Source organism: Hylobates moloch, unplaced genomic scaffold (assembly GCF_009828535.3).
Source record: "Hylobates moloch isolate HMO894 unplaced genomic scaffold, HMol_V3 SCAFFOLD_16, whole genome shotgun sequence".
NCBI classification, from domain to species: Eukaryota; Metazoa; Chordata; class Mammalia; order Primates; family Hylobatidae; genus Hylobates; species Hylobates moloch.
Window position 1 is genome coordinate 60,410,509 of NW_026652291.1, and position 16,526 is coordinate 60,427,034.

Here is a 16,526-nt window from a genome sequence, read left to right on the forward strand (position 1 = left end):
GCATTTACTTCTTATGAGGATTAAGGGAATCCCAAGAACAGTATCTGGCCCATGAGGTGCAAATTTTGGACAAAGGCAACTACTATTATTGTTACTTGGTGATGGCCCTGTGGTGGCACTAGAATGTCAAGGACATGGTACCTGCCCTTAAGAAACATATCATGTAGCCCATGCTTGAATCCAGTTAATACCTTCCCGCTGACTCTGGAATAAAATCCAAATGCTCCATGGTAGCCTGGAGGACCCTATGTGATCTGCTCCCTGCCCACCTCTTTCACCTCATCTCGTCTCCCTCTCTTCCTTATCTCTTGTTCAACATCTACACTGTCCTTTCTGTTTCTCAAATATGCCATGCTCTTTTCCACCTCTAGGACTCTGCATGTCCTGCCCCCTCTGCCTAAACTACTTCCCCCAGACGCTTTCCGTCATCAGGTCAAATCCTGCATCCTCAGAAAGGCCTTTCCCGGCTTTCCAACTTAAAGTTGCCCCGCCTTCCTCTCCCCCACCCCCAGTAACTCCCTATCTCATAATGCTGTTTCATTTTCTTCATAGCACTTATTATTATCAGAAATTATCTTGTTTCCTTGTTTATCATCTGTCTCCTCCTAAAACGTAAGCTTCATGAGGCAGGGACCTTGTCTGGCTTGTCCTCCTCTGCATTTCTAGCAGTTAGAATGGTGCTTGGAACACAGTAGGTGCACAATAAATATTTGGTGAGTGGATAAGTGAACGAAGGCAGCCATGACTATAGGACAAAGCCGAGTAAGCCGAGGGGCCTCCTGGGGAAGGCTACAGCCCTGGGCTAAAGACATGGGTTTGTTGGGTTCTTTGTTCTGCTAACTCTGATTCTCCATGTGTCTCCCAGCGTCTAGACTGGGTTCTCCTTGAAGGCTGTTCCTGAGCCTAGGCATTTTTGTAGCTAAACCATTATCACCTACCAATCAGAAAGTGGGAGCACTGTCCTGGGGGCCTCCATCTGTGCCAGGTGTTCAACCTTTAGTTGCTGGATCATAGGGAGGTATGGCAAGGTGGTGTCCCAAGGCTGAGGGGAGCATCTACCTACCAGCAGGAGCAGAAGTATTTCAACATTTTGATGTTCGGTGCCTTAGCTTCACGTGCAGTGAGTGCCGATGAGCTTCAATAGACTCTGCTGAGTCCTGTGGATTCAGCACTATTTCAGGAGCTGAGGTCTGGAGCAGCTAAGCTGGTTGGCACCTTTGTGACCATCCAGGTTAATGTTGCCCCCAATCCCCGCCCACCCAAACCCACCCACTTCCACAATTGAAGAGGGAGGATCAGAGAGAGGGCTCAAGATCCAGAACTGGTCATTGGCAGGGCCAAGAATTCAAGGCAACAGGTGGAGACTTGCATATCTTCCTGAGAAGGTGCAGGGAAGACATATTCTCACTTTCTGCAAGCCCCAAGAGCCTTTCCAAGCCAAGACTGGGAAGTGTATCCCACCACATCTTCCCTGCCCTTTCCTGGCAGATGCTTCTCTCTTTCCTCAGGGCCACAGGGACAAGAATCCCAGGAAGCTCTCTTCAGCTGCCAGGTCAGGCCTAGGCAGGTGAAGACATGCTGGGAGGGGACCTTGATGTCATGTGCCATGCAGACTTGCCTTTGTTCCCGCCTCCAGCCTTCTCCCCATTGCCACCCCCCTATCCTCACACCTCCAAGGGTTCCCTGGAAGCTGAAGTGACTCAGGGATTCCAAAACTAGTCACCTCAGGAGGAAACCCCACTGGAAAATGTTTCTCATGACAGGGAGTCACCCTAAGGAGTCCCACAAAGCTGCTACTGAGATAAGGACAGAGGGTGAGCAAGTGGGGTGGGGTGGGGGCATGTGGCTCCGAGCACAGGTTGTCAGGTCAGTCCTGGCCATCATGGGCCAGGGAACTGATGGGAAGGGTTGGGAAAAGCCAACCCTTCCTGGAGGGGTTCTCTCTCTGTCTTAGAGGGACACCCCAAAGGACTCTTCTGAAGGGCAACGTTCCTGGTGACCTAGGCTGGGTCCTCCCTGCAGTGTCAGCAAGTGAAACAGGTAGCTGGGATCACTTCTGGCTCCTTTGAATACCCCCTCCTGGGCAAGGGTCAAGATAGGAGATCTGAGCCAACTCCAGTTCTACTACCTTCTTAGCCCTGACGTTCTGATTGGTGAGAGTGAGACCCATAGGTATCCAGCTCTTCTGAAATGGCACTGCCCCCTAAGAGCCTGTTCTGGGATTGAGGTTTTCCCAGGAGCACCAGAAGCCACCTTGAGGCCATGTCTGCCAGACAAAAGGCTAGGAAAGGGAGCTAGTGCAGTGAATCTGAACAGCAGGGCTGGATGCCTAAGCGGGCAGACACACCCTGTGGCCCTCAGCAGGTGCAGTTGACACTTGTCCCAACCCAAGCCCAGGTGAGTAGGAAAGCATTCACTGTGGGGCTCCCCTTCTGTTCACAGCCAACTAGGGGTAGGCACAGTGTAGCACTTCCATGCCAGGAGGTTAGATGTGGAATTGGTCACAGCTGAAATGGGAAACCAGCTCAGCCTCTTTCTTTGTGATCTTGGGTAAGTTACTAAATTTCCTTGGGCCTCAGTTTCCTCATCTGTAATATGGGGATAATAGTTTCCATGTCATGGTTTCATTGTCAGGATAAAATGAGATGATGCATGCCCACGGCTTAGCAGCATGCCTGGCACATGTAAGTGGACAGGAGCTGAGGCCAGCAGGATATGGAAGGGAGAGGACGTCTGCGAGTACTGGGGGCAGACGGTGAGGCAGTGAGAGTGGGGCCGTGATACTGGCCTCATCACTGTTCCCGAGTGCCCCTGCTCTCCCAGCCACCACCTGCTTCTTCTAAGTGCCCCCCATCCCACAGTTCCAGGTGCCCCAAGATTCACCAGAGCAGAGCATGTTCTCCCAATTTTCCAGGTCGCCCTCTGACCTCATCACTTCTCTCTTTTGGGGCTGCTTTGCCCTAATGCACTGGAAAGATTCCTCTCACTTTGCAGTTTAAGTTATTCCTGGTTCCCTTTGTTTATTTCCTGAGTCCTTGGTTACTAAAGGAATATTTTCTAAGGGAAAGCACATGCAAATCAGGCCGCATCATTCTAGGGGCAATGTCTGTGTATGGGTATGTTGGGTGGGTGTGGGGGATGAGGCAGGCCAATAGGCAAGCATGAAGAGAAGGACCTGGGGGGAAGGACACACTGGCCCACTCTCAGCACAGTGTCTCCCAAGCAGGCTGGACCCGGTTGACCTGTGTCTTTGGGGTCAAGCCCAACTCTAAGCCTTTCTAGGGCACACATACTCCCTCCTGGCTGACAGTGGCCCATGTTTCTGGGCCTGCTGAGGCTGAGTGGGCTCACTTCATGGCCTGAAAGCAGTAGCTGACCCTGTCATGGGCTTGGTCCCCAAGGCTCTGTGAATGAGAGCAGGTTGGTCCCTGGAACTGAGACCTCCTTCCTGTTGGGTCTTAGGTGAGGCTGTTTCAGTTTCCCTCCTCTTCCTTGCTTCACCTTCTCATTTGTGCAATGGGAACACTCACCCACAGCTTCTTCCATCAGACCTTGCCCATCCAGCCAACAAACAGGAAGTCAGGGCCTTCCGGCAGCCCTGTGAAGGTAGGCTTGTATCCCCGGTGGGGGGCAGTGACTGGCGAGGGCAAGGGGGAGTTAGGGAGTGGGTCATGGACAATGGGGGAGAAGTCATAGATGATGGGGGTCAAAGAATTTTGGGGTCATCGAAAATGTGGAAGAGGTCAGAGAACAAAGGGGATGGGAGTCAAAGGCTATCTAAGGGAAAGGAAATAATCACGAAGATGGATGATCAGGGGGACACCTGGGAAGAGGGGAATGATGAAACCAGACCCTGGATGGGGGCAGCAGGGATCATGGAAACGAGGCCTCTTGAAGGGAGGCCACAAGACATTTCCTAATTTTGGCTACCAAACCAATCAGGGAAATCCCGCTAACGCCAGTTCACAAGAACACAGAACAGCAGACTGCTATTGCTTTGACCCCATGGCCAGAAAAGTTCAAAGAGCAACGTTTACCCAATCAGCTACCAGGCATATAATGATGGTCATCACAACTTCCATGAGTATCGCATTTTAAGCAGCCTTTGGAAATACTTTCAGAGTTTGTTTTGTTTTGTTTTTTAATCTCAAGTCACTCCCTAAAAAGATAGTGGAAATAAATTTGAATAAACAAAACAGGCTTGCTGAAAATAAAATCAGGACTCCTAACCTGCTCCAGTCAGCTTGCTTGCTTCCACGAGGCCTGTCAGTCAGTGCTCCACTTGTGACTGAGTGCGCGGTGCCCAGCATGTACCAGGTCAGTGCAGAGGGCTGCCTGAGGGCTGTGCTGAGAGGGAGAGGAGCAGAGATGCTGCTGAGGGGGGAGGGAGGCCAAGCTGCCAGGTTTGGGGCTGGGGGCCAAGTGGAGTGAGAAACTAGGATCCCAGGGGGAGGGTGCAGATGAGGGGGTGACCCAGATTAGGTGAGAACAGTTCTCTCATTAGCCTTTTCCTACAGGTGGTTGCATTCTTGGCAATGGTCATGGGAACCCACACCTACAGCCACTGGCCCAGCTGCTGCCCCAGCAAAGGCCAGGACCCCTCTGAGGAGTTGCTGAGGTGGAACACTGTGCCTGTGCCTCCCCTAGAGCCTGCTAGCCTCGACCACCACCAAGAATCCTGTAGGGCCAGTGAAGATGGACCCCTCAACAGCAGGTCCATCTCCCCCTGGAGATATGAGTGAGTCTGCTGCCCCTCCCGAATGCCTGCACATGCTCCCCTGTGTGTGCTGGTCAGGGTATGCATGAGGGACCAGGGCAGTTCCAGCTTACTTTCCCATTTTGATCTCAGAGGGGCTGTAAAGGTTTGGGAGTTAGACAAGGTCTGTATTTGAGTCCTAGCTCTGACTCTCATTGGATGATCTTGAGTCAATTCAAGTTTTCAAAACTCAGGGTGTTTTTTTTTCACCTGCAAAATGGTATAATGCCCCATAGGCTAATGTGCAGATCAAATGAAATATAATGTATGTAAAAGTCTGTATTTATGTTGGTTCTGTCCTTTTCTTTTAAAAAATCCCTATAATGGCCCATGCTTTTTCTGGGTAAAATATCAGGGAATAATGGCATGATACAGGCATGAAGCATCCCAATACCAAATGATACTGCCCTGGCCATGAATGGGTTAGTTATAAGCATACTAAGGGAGTGAAACCCTTAACTTTTGGGGGAACCTGGATGGCTGGAGCTGTGGACTGGGTATCTTTGATCATGATCATGGATACTGTATTCTTTCACTCAGTGTGCCACATAAATATTATAGCTCTCTATTTGTGCCATGAAATGAAAAACATTAGGAAGTGCTGAAATATGAACGATGAAGCAAAATATTAAAAACTAGGGTCCTAGGGATTCCAGACATATGATTTCACTTCTTCCTTCTAGTTCTATCTTAGCATTGGCTTTGGGGGTGGATGGAGAAGTTCAGTGGTGGGGAGGGGGTCAGATTTAACTGAGATTGGATCTAGTGTGGACACTACAGGTCATGATGCTTTGGAGTGGTCTCAGAAGCTGGCTGGGTCCTGGGCCAAATCAGATGGCATGGGAGCTTCTTAGGGGAGGCTGGGTGCCAGAGGTTAACTCAGCTGTCTTCCAGACCCCTTGCTGGGAGTCTGTGAACCCGAGGACCACTCAGGTGACTTTCCCCAAAGTGTGTTCTGTGCAATGCTCATCCCATGAGCTGCTTCTCGGAAAAAAGTGATGCCAGGTAAACTTGGGAAAGACTGCTGTATCTCCTACCCCTTGGAGATTCATACTGTCATTGTACATTAAAGTCTGCAAGAAGTCTACAGAAAGTAAACCATTAAACTAGTGTTTCCCAAATTCATTTAAGCACCCAACCGGTGCAGGTGATTTATTAGGGAACCCACTTTGGGAAGCGATGTGCTAGCTAAACCCATTTGCCAGGGCTTGTCTGTGTGGGGAATGGTCCTACAAGCTGGGGACTGTCGCCTGCCAGACTAATGGAGTCGCAGACCTGTGGGGCATCTACTTTTCAGTGTTTTTCATCTTTCTTTCTCTCTCTCTCTTTCTTTCTTTCTTGCTTGCTTGCCATGAAATCCTTTCAGAATAAGTAAATAAGTCTTCCCATGCATTCTCAAGTATGCTTGTAATATAAACTTGCACAGCATCTGGAAGAATGTGCAGGAAATAGTTGAGGATAGCTTCTTCTGGGGAGTGGGGCTGGTAGGGAGAGACTATTAGCTTTCACTGTTTATACTGTTTAATACTTGGATGTCAGAGTGGTTTTTACTTTTGCAATAATGCTATAATAATAATAGAAACACCGCCTAACATCCGGCCCGGTAGCTCATGCCTGTAATCCCAGCACTTTGGGAGGTCGAGGTGGGTGGATTACCTAAGGTCAGGAGTTCAAGACCAGCCTGGCCAACCATGGCCAACATCGTGAAACCCCATCTCTACTAAAAATATGAAAATTAGCTGGGTATGGTGTCAGGCATCAAGGGAATTGCTTGAACTTAGGAGGTGGAGGTTGCAGTTGAGCCAAGATCGTGCCACTGCGCTCCAGCCTGGGTACTCTGTCTCAAAAAAACAAAAACAAAACAAACAAACAAATAAATAAAAAACACCTAAAGTATAATCATTACAATAAGAAACCTCATGCTGAGCCAGATAGAAGCAGTGCTAATCAATGGAGGCTAAGGCGGGAGCCTGCTCACCCTCCCCTGCCTCCCTAAGGGTCCCAGGACCAGTTGGAAAGCACTCTGTCACCTGCTACCCTCATTTACAGTGGGGAAAAATTAATAAAGGAGGGAGGTGACTTGTTCAAAATTACACAGCAAGTGGGTGCAGAACTGAGACAAGAGGCCAAGGCCCCAGACGGACCATTTCCTTCCTCTGGCACTCCCATGCCACCCCACCCTCTCTGTTTCTGGCCCATCTTTCCAGGGCCTGACAAGTGCCGCCCCCACAGGTTGGACAGAGACTTGAACCGGCTCCCCCAGGACCTGTACCACGCCCGTTGCCTGTGCCCACACTGCGTCAGCCTACAGACAGGCTCCCACATGGACCCCCGAGGCAACTCGGAGCTGCTCTACCACAACCAGACTGTCTTCTACCGGCGGCCATGCCATGGCAAGAAGGGCACCCACAAGGGCTACTGCCTGGAGCGCAGGCTGTACCGTGTTTCCTTGGCTTGTGTGTGTGTGCGGCCCCGTGTGATGGGCTAGCCGGACCTGCCGGAGGCTGGTCCCTTTTTGGGAAACCTGGAGCCAGGTGTACAACCACTTGCCATGAAGGGCCAGGATGCCCAGATGCTTGGCCCCTGTGAAGTGCCGTCTGGAGCAGCAGGATCCCGGGACAGGATGGGGAGCTTTGGGGAAAACCTGCACTTCTGCACATTTTGAAAAGAGCAGCTGCTGCTTACTGCCGCTGGAAGCTGGTGCCCTGTCATTTTCCCTCAGGAAAGGTTTTCAAAGTTCTGCCCATTTCTGGAGGCCATCACTCCTGTCTCTTCCTCTCTTCCCATCCCCTGCTACCCTGGCCCAGCACAGGCACTTTCTAGATATTTCCCCCTTGCCGGAGAAGAAAGAGCCCCTCGTTTTGTTTGTTTGTTTACTCATCACTCAGTGAGCATCTACTTTGGGTGCATTCTAGTGTAGTTACTAGTCTTTTGACATGGATGATTCTGAAGAGGAAGCTGTTATCGAATGTATAGAGATTTATCCAAATAAATATCTTTATTTAAAAATGGCCTAATCTGTTTTTGGCATCCATGGTGCCTGAACATCTCGCGGTCTCCCAGCCTGTCCCTTCTCCTTTCCACCATCAGCCCTCACCTCTGTCCACCCTGCCAGCTCTCTCTGCCCTCCAGAGTTTCCGCTGCACCCTCCCGTCCTCTCCCATCTCTGTCTCCCTGGCCCATCCCGAACACCAGGGTGGGGGCTAGGCCGGGCTCCCGGCATGCTGGAGAGACAGAGGCCCATTGAGGCATTGCAGCAGGCACACAGCGCCCCCTTGTCCCCCAACAATCCGCCTTTGTCCTCCAGTCCTGGCTGCTGCAGCTTGGTCCTGGGGGTGCTGCCTGGGCTGGGCTCCAGCTCACAGCCTCCCTAAAAGGAGATGGGAGAAAGGACTGGCCAAACAAGAGGGTTAAGGTTAGAGAAGGGGGACACAAATGTCTTCAGGCTTAGGTCCCTGGGGGCTCCCAGTCCTGCTCCTGTTCCTCTACTCACGTCCCAGCTCCTCCCAGTTTCTTTTCGGACCTCCTCCTCTCCCCTTCCTTCTCTATTCCAGGCTGGGTTGGGCTCTAAGCAAGGGGAGGGATTAGCGCCTCCTTCCTCTCTGCCCCGCCCCATGGGTCTCTAGGGGGCTGGTGCAGGCAGCAGCAGAGGCACTCTGGGCTGCTGGATGAGGGCCCATCTGGGCAAGGCCCCCAGCGGCTGCCTTCTCTCCTGGGGCCCTGTGGGCAAGCCTCCTGCTTCACTTTCAGGTTTCTCCAAGTGCCTTCTTTCTCCTGTCTGTTTCCCCATCCTGCCAGATTTCTGTTTCTCTTGCTGGGCTTTTGGCAGTAGGGAGCTGTGTTGGTGGGCCCCACGAAGATGCTCAGTGCTCGAGATCGCCGGGACCGGACCCCTGAGGAGGGGGTAGTTGCAGAACTCCAGGGCTTCGCGGTGGACAAGGCCTTCCTCACCTCCCACAAGGGCATCCTGCTGGAAACCGAGCTGGTAACAGCTGCCTCCCAACCTGGTGCCTCCATCTCCCTGACCCCTGGCTCCTGGCCAGCCTTATGCCAGCCCCCAGCTCGCCCTTCAGTAGCCTCCCTCTCCAGGCCCTCTGGACACCTCTCCTGCCCCCAGCTGCCCCTTCTTCATCTCCTACTCTGCCTTCTTGCTGCCTCTCCACCCGGAGGCATTTACAGCAGGTTTCAGTTGCAGCAGGAAGGACTGCAGTTAGACAGGATGACTTTTTGGGACATTGAGGGAGCGTGAGACATGGGGATGGGACAGGGGCAATGACAGCCTCTAACATGGCCACTTCTCAGCATGTCCAAGAACTCTAACTATCAAAAAGGGCAGACTTCCTGCAACTGCACTTTATCTGTGGTCGGTTGCCCAGAAACATCTCTTCTCAGGAAAGGATCTTCCCCTGGTTACTTAGCAAGACCACAGTGTAGACTTAAGGCCTCTGCATGTATGCCACCCTAGGTCATCAGAGCTAAAGCAGTTCCCAGAATCCACTGGGCAGCATCTGCCTTCTCTCTTGGCATGGAATCAAAGGCTCTGGTCCTTGTCAGAGGGCTTTTAGGCATCTGGGGGTGGGGAAAGTATTATGGGGCAGGGGGCGCCTCTTGGTCCTTGTGGAGTTGGGTCTCTGTGGGCACAACTCCGGGGGCTGGCGTTCACACTGTACCCGTGAATTACTGTGGGATAGTGCTCCTGGGAGCCATATGGCTTGGCCAGACTGCTGAGGTTGCTGGGTGAGCAGAGTGGGAGGCTGGAGACTGCCCTCGATGGGCAAATGCCCTGCAACGGTGGCTCCTGACACCAGGGGATAGGCAGACGTGCCAGAGTCCTTCCTTCCCTCCAAGGATAGGTAGTAGGTGCCAGCCTAGGGGAGATTCCAAGGAGGGGAAGGCAAAGCCCTGGCCCCTGCCTGTGCCCCCTTCCTGGCATGTTCCACATGCTCGGTCCTGCAGGCCCTGACCCTCATCATCTTCATCTGCTTCACGGCCTCCGTGTCTGCCTACATGGCCGCGGCGCTACTGGAGTTCTTCATCACACTTGCCTTCCTCTTCCTCTATGCCACCCAGTACTACCAGCGCCTCAACCGGCTTAACTGGCCCTGTCTGGTGAGGAACCCTGACCCCTAGCCCAGTTTGGGGCCCTTCCTTCTCCTCTAAATGCTGCATTTTCCTTTCCTGCCCGAGCTTCTTTCCATTTCCACGCCTCAGCTGGGCTTTGTCCCATGCTATGCCCTGCATTCAAAGGTGTGCTTTGATTCACACTGATTTCACAGCTGCAGGGCCACAGGGAATCAGGAGGACCACATCCGCTAGATCTACTCTCCCACTCAGCAAAGGTCCAGCCCCAGCCCTGGCCTGGCCTGATTCCCCCAGGCTGGAGCACTCCAGCCGCTGTCCCCTGGGCTCCAGCCCCAGCGCCTGGCTTCTGGTCCTGGTTGCTCTGGTTCATCTGCTTCCACTCCCTGGGTAGCAGTGTGAGCGCTCTGTCTCCTGAACGTGCTTTATATTGTGTGAGGGGTATCCCATGGAGGGGTTCAGAATCCCTCAGGGTCGGGCTGCTGGCTAGCCTGGAAAACCTCAGGGCAACTCCCCCTGCCTTCTGAGGTCCTGTTAACCCTGCACCCCTGGCCCCCAGGACTTCCTGCGCTGTGTCAGTGCCATCATCATCTTCCTGGTGGTCTCCTTTGCAGCTGTGACCTCCCGGGATGGAGCTGCCATTGCTGCTTTTGTGAGTTCAGCCCTGCAGGACTCCTCAGCCCCTCCGGAGCTCAGGCTGGTGCTTGCACACTTTCTGTGTCAGAAGCCACAGCCAGGGCTTGGGGTTCTGGCTTGCACCTCGCCCTATACCTTAACCCAATGGCCCGATAGCCTCTGTTTTGCCATCCCCACTCCCACTCCCACAGGTTTTTGGCATCATCCTGGTTTCCGTCTTTGCCTATGATGCCTTCAAGATCTACCGGACTGAGATGGCACCCGGGGCCAGCCAGGGTGAGTGCTTGTGCTCTGTGGAGAGGAGGGCCCTCCGCACCCTAGCTACCCATCCTGATGTGGGTCCCTACCTGGCTCCATCCTCACAGGGGACCAGCAGTGACTCTGGGGCTACCTGGCTCCTAGGCCCAGCCAGCCAGAGAGGACAGTGGAGCCCAGACACGTCTCCTTGGGATCCACTAGCCCCCAGCCCGCCAAACCCCACCCCAGCCCTACAGAAAAGTCTGGCCCGAGACGTCACTGGGGACTTATCCGTGGAGCCTGGTGCTCTGGGATCTGGCTCCTCATGAAGCTCTGGCCAGAGGAGGGGAACTTATCAGGGGAGGGAGGGTGGAGGGGAGGAATCTGGGCCCCTAAGTCATTCCCAAATTAAAATATTCAAATTCTACTGGTGAGTCTCTTTCTTCCCCAGAAATTAGGCAGGTCAGGAATGCCAAGGAGTATTCATGGGAATGTTGCCAGAGCAGGTGATGGTCTCTCTCTGGGACTGGGTCTGAGCAGTGAGGATGTGGGGACTAGCCAGAAGAAGCTGAAGACATCCTCCAATACAAAACTTCTACGCTACACCTCTGTGTGCACGGCCACTTTGTGCTGTGCCTGGTGGCTGGGCATCTGGAGTTCTGTGTCTGAGAAGGAACAGCCTTCCTCATGGGAGCATGCATGCACCACCACACCTGTTCCCACAGGTTAGTGGGCTGGAGGCCAGGCGCTCGCCTGGGGTGTGTGCAGAGCTCCCCCTTGTGGTGCGGGGAAGACGTGGCCCACAGGACGCAGGGAGAGGGCAGCCTGAGGTGTCAGAGAAGGGAGAGATTTCCCAAAATGCGAATGCTGGGAGAGCCGTTGATTATCAGCTGGTCCAATGCCCTCATTTCACATAAGAGAAAACAGGCCCAGCCAGGGGAGGTGAACTCATTTGTGACAGAGCTAGGGCCAGAACACAGCTCTTCTGACACCTAAGCGAGTGTTCTCGATACTGTACTGAGCCTCCTTGTAGCTCAGAAAAGAATGGCTAACTCTTCCCTCCACTGTGGCTCCACCTTCCCAGCTTGCCAGCTCCTCAGCACACATTTCCTGAGCATCTCCCATGCACACTGTGCTGGGCACCAGGGCCTCAGAGGTGACGGGGAGCCTGCACTTGAGCACTCACAGGCTGGGAAAGAGACAAGCTGGTCAAGGGCTCCCCATAGTGAATGCTATGGGAAGGCTCGGGGGAGTTTGGAGCAGACACTGCCACAGCCCAGGAGTCAGCCCTGCTGGGCCGAGACAGACAGATGTGCAGCCAGACGTTCCTGCCCAGCCCGAGGAGCCCAGCGTGGCCTGGCTCAGCAGCTCCATCCCAGCTGACGTGCTATCTCCTGTCGCTGATGTGTGTATGTTCCTGCCCTGAGATACAATCCTTCTTCTGCAGGCCCCAGCTCCCAAGTCCTGCCCGAACCCTGGATCTCGAACTCTGGTCACGGTGCTCTGCTTCCTTGGTGGCAGCCACTCCTCTCTCTTGGTCTTTTTCCTGCCTCCTGCTTCCTGTTCTCCTATCCTTGTGTCCTGGCTCACCATCAGGGCTGGCAGCCTCTCCTGGGCTAGAACCAACAGGATTTTGTGTTTCTCTGGTCACTGCTCACATTTCTCAGGGCTTTATGCACAGTCCATTCTCATGGTCTCAGAGGAGGGATAGAAGAGGCTCCACTTGGGGAGTCAGGGAGATGGGGTGCCAGGTGAACGGTTAAGGAGATGGTCAGCAGAGCCTGGCTGCAAAGCCCAGTGGAGAGTGGGGATTTGCTTTGTGCAGAACAGGGTCAGGACCGGGCCTGTCCCACAAGCAGCTGTGTGATCCAGGCCAGACTCTCCCCAGTAGGAGCTTAGAGAGAGCAGAAATGTGACCACAGTGTTTCCCTGTACAGGCACCTGTGCTGTCTGTGTCTGTGTGAGAACCAAAATGAAATGAGCAATGCCCAGGCTTGGTCCTCATGGCATATTGGTTTGGGCTCAGTGTTGATTGGCCCCAGAGTCTCAAGATGCCCTCACGGTGAGGTGCTGAATTGCAGGGGGCAGGGGGAGACCCCTGGGGAAGACAGGGAGGGGGCTCCCTGGGAGTTACTTCCTAGGGGCTGACTAGAATGGAATCTCTCCCATCTCCTTTCCCATACCTTAATTCTCAGCTAGCTCTGAGCCTTTTCTGGCATTGGTGGAAAATTCATTTCAGAAAGAATGGGTGTCCTAGGACACCTTTAATCATTGCAGCCTCAGGGGTGGGGTAGGTGGAGAGTGGCTTCAACTTCGGCACCAAAATTCTATCTCCTAGCATCTTGGACTGGCATCACCATTTTGATGCCATTGTTTTCTTCACTGTTGAAATTTCTCCCTCTCCACCCTTGTGTGGTTGACTGAGCAGAACTGGGACTCACAGCTGTCCACTTCAGGCAGAACACCTCACTCCTCTGCACCTCGGTCTCCTTCCTTGTGGATATGGGACCCCTTGGCTCTGGCAGCTCTGATACAGGGGCTGGGGGCTTCCCTCCTCTCAGGCCCCCTACTGTCCTGATCCAGGATGGACAGCTGGCAGGAAGGACAGATGGGCTCAGGCAGAGTTTGGCACTCATATTTATTATAGGTTGGCAAGAGTAAGGTTCCCGAGGCAGTGTCACTCCTCGTCGTGCATTTTTTGCTGCAAAAAGAATAAGAGGTGTGAGGGCGCAGCTGGCAAGAGGGAGAAGTGTGTGGGGACAAATCCCTGGGGCTTTCAGAGGCCTAAGGGAGATGCCCTTGGAGGGAGATGCCCTTGGAGGGAGAGGCAGGGCCCCAGGGATCTTGTGGTCCCACGTTAGAGGCACTTATGGTTTAAGGGGATGGAACTGGGGATCTCTGCAGAAGTTCCAGTCAGTGGGGGGCTGTTTTGAGCAGGAGAGTGGATTCTCAGGTTATGTAAGCTGTGGGACCCTCAGAACTGCCTATCTATAGGGCAAGCAGTGCCCACTCTGAAGAGCACCCATATCAGGGGGCATCCTAATGTGGAAGTGACTAGTGAAGCCCAGGGGAGGGACCCACCTTGGCACCAATGTCGCGGCTCTTGGCTCGAAGCTTGTTGACCTGGGACTCAGCGATGTCCGCCCGCTCCTCTGCCTCATCCAGCTCATGCTGCACCTTGCGGAACTTGGACAGGTTGGTGTTGGCCTGCTCCTCCTGCGGTGGGACAATGGGGATGGGTGAATGAGCTGGAGATGGGCTATGGGATTCTCAGCCTCTCAACCTGAGGTTCCAGCTCCCTGTCCCTGAGGCACCCATGCCTCATGCATATTCCTGCAACAGCCTTCCCAAGGGTATTCTGCAACTGCCTTGCACTCTTCTCAAACATGTCCAGCACTCAGAGTCCTTCATGGCCATCCACTGCGCAAGACAAATCCCATGCTGCCTGATCTGGGCCCCTTCAGAATCCTGTTTTGCTGCACCTGTCCCGGACCCCAGGTTCCTGTGCAGGCATGCTCATCAGCAACTCACATCCACCCAGATGTCTTCCCCACTGCCCTATGACTAGCTGGGTCCCCTTCCAGGCCCAATTCCACTGCCACCTTCCTGCCTTCAGCTTTGGCTGCCCCATGTCCTGCACTAGCATCTACACTGCCTTCTGTTGGGTTATGGTATCTGAATTGTAAGCAGCTTGTAGGTGGTGCCTTTGTTAATTCAGAACACCTGACAGCTCTGAGCACACCAGATGTGTCAAATAAATGTTTGAGAGTTAGAGTTTATAGCAAACTCTTTGTCCAGGCCCCTCTGTAGGAGATATTCATTGGTTCTCACAAATAGTAGGTGTGTTGATGAGAAAGGGAAGAAAGCTCTGAACTCACCGCCTCCTCGGCCTGGCGCTTGTAGGCCTTGACCTTCAGTTGCAGCTTGTCCACCAGGTCCTGCAGCCGCAGCAGGTTCTTTTTGTCTTCCTCTGTCTGGGGGTGGGATGGTGGGAGAAACCATTTTGGAGGGGGAGCAAATGCAATCACCTTTCCCTTCTCCATCATTTTACCCTTCTCCCCTTGACTTTGCTGCCCCTCCCTGCAATGATCCAGGTCAAAGAGGTGGTGGGGAAGATTCTCTGACTCTATCGTAGGTCAAAGGGGCAATGCAAGGTTGTCAGTCAGGGATCCACAAAGCAATGAAGGCTGAAGTCTTAAAGCTAGAAGTGGGGGGAGGGGCTCAGAACCTAATGGAATTCCCTAATGTGGTAATATAAAAGCACCAGGTCTGTTCCAACTCCAATCTAGTGGATAAAGCTCCAATCTGGACTTACATAGGTTCTCTTGGCCAGTATTTCTTGACCAGAAGAGGAATAATGAGGAATGCAGAAAGAAGGGGGTATTATCATAATCCAGATTATTCTACATTCTAATGTATTGCACTGGGCCAGAATTCAGGCATCGGGATCACTGGCTCCAACGTCACTCGATCATTCTTATCTCTTTATCATTGTATGTGCCAGGATGCCATTTCTACTTCTGTCCACAAATCACTCTGTGGTTCTGTATCTGTAATCTCTTTCTTGTGCCTCTGGTATCCATCTATCAAATGGACTGACACCCTCGTCTCCTTGGCCTTTTCTTCCCAGGTACACTGAAAATAACGGGCCAAGGGCACAGCTCTCAGCTATGCAAATGGCGGTCTTAGAGCACTCTAGGGTCCTCTTTCTCTGTGGCCTTCTCTTTGTGTGCCAGAAGTTCCATGGAAGATTTCTGGGTCTTTTCCCCTCGCCTGACTCTTATCCCCACAGTCGAAGGTGGAAAGATTCTTTGGACTGTTCTGAAGTCTTCATGGTAGCACTTTGAGTTATTAAAAAAAAAAAAAAAAGAAACCTGGGGAAAGGCTAGTTAGAAGAGTTTTCAGGAAGTAGAAGTAGATTCTTCATTTGCTGGAAAAACTCATAGACTCAAGTCAAACTGACTGCAGAGCGTGAGAAGGTTAAATCTACCAATAGCATCTCAAAGAGGAGGTGAGAGGAGCCCTGTGTGGGCGGGGCAGTGGGGCCAGAGAAGAAACTTCTACATCTACTCCTGGCCTCTGGCGCCCGCCGCACCTGGTAGGTGAGCTCCTTGATGCGCCGCTCGCTCTTCCTCATGCCCTTCACCGACTCTGCGTTGCGCTTCTGCTCCGCCTCCAGTTCACCCTCCAGCTCCCGCACCCGCGCTTCCAGCTTCTGCAGCTGCTTCTTGCCACCCTTGAGGGCGATCTGCTCGGCCTCGTCCAGCCGGTGCTGCAGGTCCTTAATGGTCTGCTCCATGTTCTTCTTCATGCGCTCCAGGTGGGCGCTGGTGTCCTGCTCCTTCTTCAGCTCCTCTGCCATCATGGCGGCCTGTGTGCAGGAGAGAGGTGGCAAGGAACATGGGCCAGGGGCCGGGGCCTTTTGCCCCCCAAGGATCTCCTTTCTCCCACAGAACTGCAGAGTTGGCTTGGTGTTACAGCACAGTGGCCTGGCCTGGATCCAGGGCCTTGTCTGTGTCTTTAGGGGAGGCGGAAGGTGGGCGGTCACTTACATCCGTGATGGCCTTCTTGGCCTTCTCCTCGGCGTTTCTGCACTCCTGCACTGCCTCCTCCACTTCCGACTGGAGCTGGGTCAGATCCGACTCCATCTTCTTCTTCTGGTTGATGAGGCTGGTGTTCTAGACATGGAGAGAGAAAAATGATCAAATATATACTGCACTTTGTTACCTGATTTCATACGCTTTCTCCAGAGAGAATTAAAGGTGGTCATTTTTTTTAAACAAGCCCACTTTTAGACTATTCCTTGTTTTGTACCTGC

The 16,526-nt window shown here is 53.0% G+C and overlaps 3 protein-coding genes across 4 annotated transcripts in view; 2 read left to right on the forward strand and 1 right to left on the reverse strand.

Annotated features, from left to right (window-relative positions):
* Window positions 1-4,021: 4,021 nt before the first annotated feature.
* On the forward strand, window positions 4,022-7,767 carry IL25 (interleukin 25). Its single transcript, XM_032179987.2, has 3 exons — window positions 4,022-4,317; window positions 4,518-4,738; window positions 6,989-7,767. The coding sequence occupies exons 1-3, from the start codon at window positions 4,309-4,311 to the stop codon at window positions 7,242-7,244; spliced, it is 486 nt and encodes a 161-aa protein (XP_032035878.1). The 5' UTR covers window positions 4,022-4,308; the 3' UTR covers window positions 7,245-7,767.
* A 342-nt stretch (window positions 7,768-8,109) lies between these two features.
* On the forward strand, window positions 8,110-11,135 carry CMTM5 (CKLF like MARVEL transmembrane domain containing 5). 2 transcript variants are annotated; one of them, XM_032180463.2, is made up of 6 exons: window positions 8,110-8,171; window positions 8,555-8,741; window positions 9,713-9,865; window positions 10,395-10,487; window positions 10,663-10,747; window positions 10,837-11,135. In XM_032180463.2, the coding sequence occupies exons 2-6, from the start codon at window positions 8,616-8,618 to the stop codon at window positions 10,848-10,850; spliced, it is 471 nt and encodes a 156-aa protein (XP_032036354.1). In that variant the 5' UTR covers window positions 8,110-8,171; window positions 8,555-8,615; the 3' UTR covers window positions 10,851-11,135. The 2 variants fall into 2 exon arrangements, with proteins under 2 accessions (XP_032036354.1, XP_032036355.1); XM_032180464.2 differs by lacking the exon at window positions 8,110-8,171 and adding an exon at window positions 10,033-10,233 and having other exon boundaries at window positions 8,231-8,741.
* A 2,201-nt stretch (window positions 11,136-13,336) lies between these two features.
* Window positions 13,337-16,526, reverse strand: part of LOC116484703 (myosin-7) — a 20,246-nt gene continuing 17,056 nt past the window's right edge. Inside the window, exons 25-29 of the mRNA XM_032179573.2 lie at window positions 16,261-16,386; window positions 15,804-16,079; window positions 14,587-14,682; window positions 13,790-13,924; window positions 13,337-13,409 (exon numbers count right to left, since the gene is read on the reverse strand). Of these exons, the coding sequence (XP_032035464.1) occupies window positions 13,386-13,409; window positions 13,790-13,924; window positions 14,587-14,682; window positions 15,804-16,079; window positions 16,261-16,386 (657 nt within the window). The 3' untranslated portion in view covers window positions 13,337-13,385. The remainder of the gene's footprint in view (window positions 13,410-13,789; window positions 13,925-14,586; window positions 14,683-15,803; window positions 16,080-16,260; window positions 16,387-16,526) is intronic.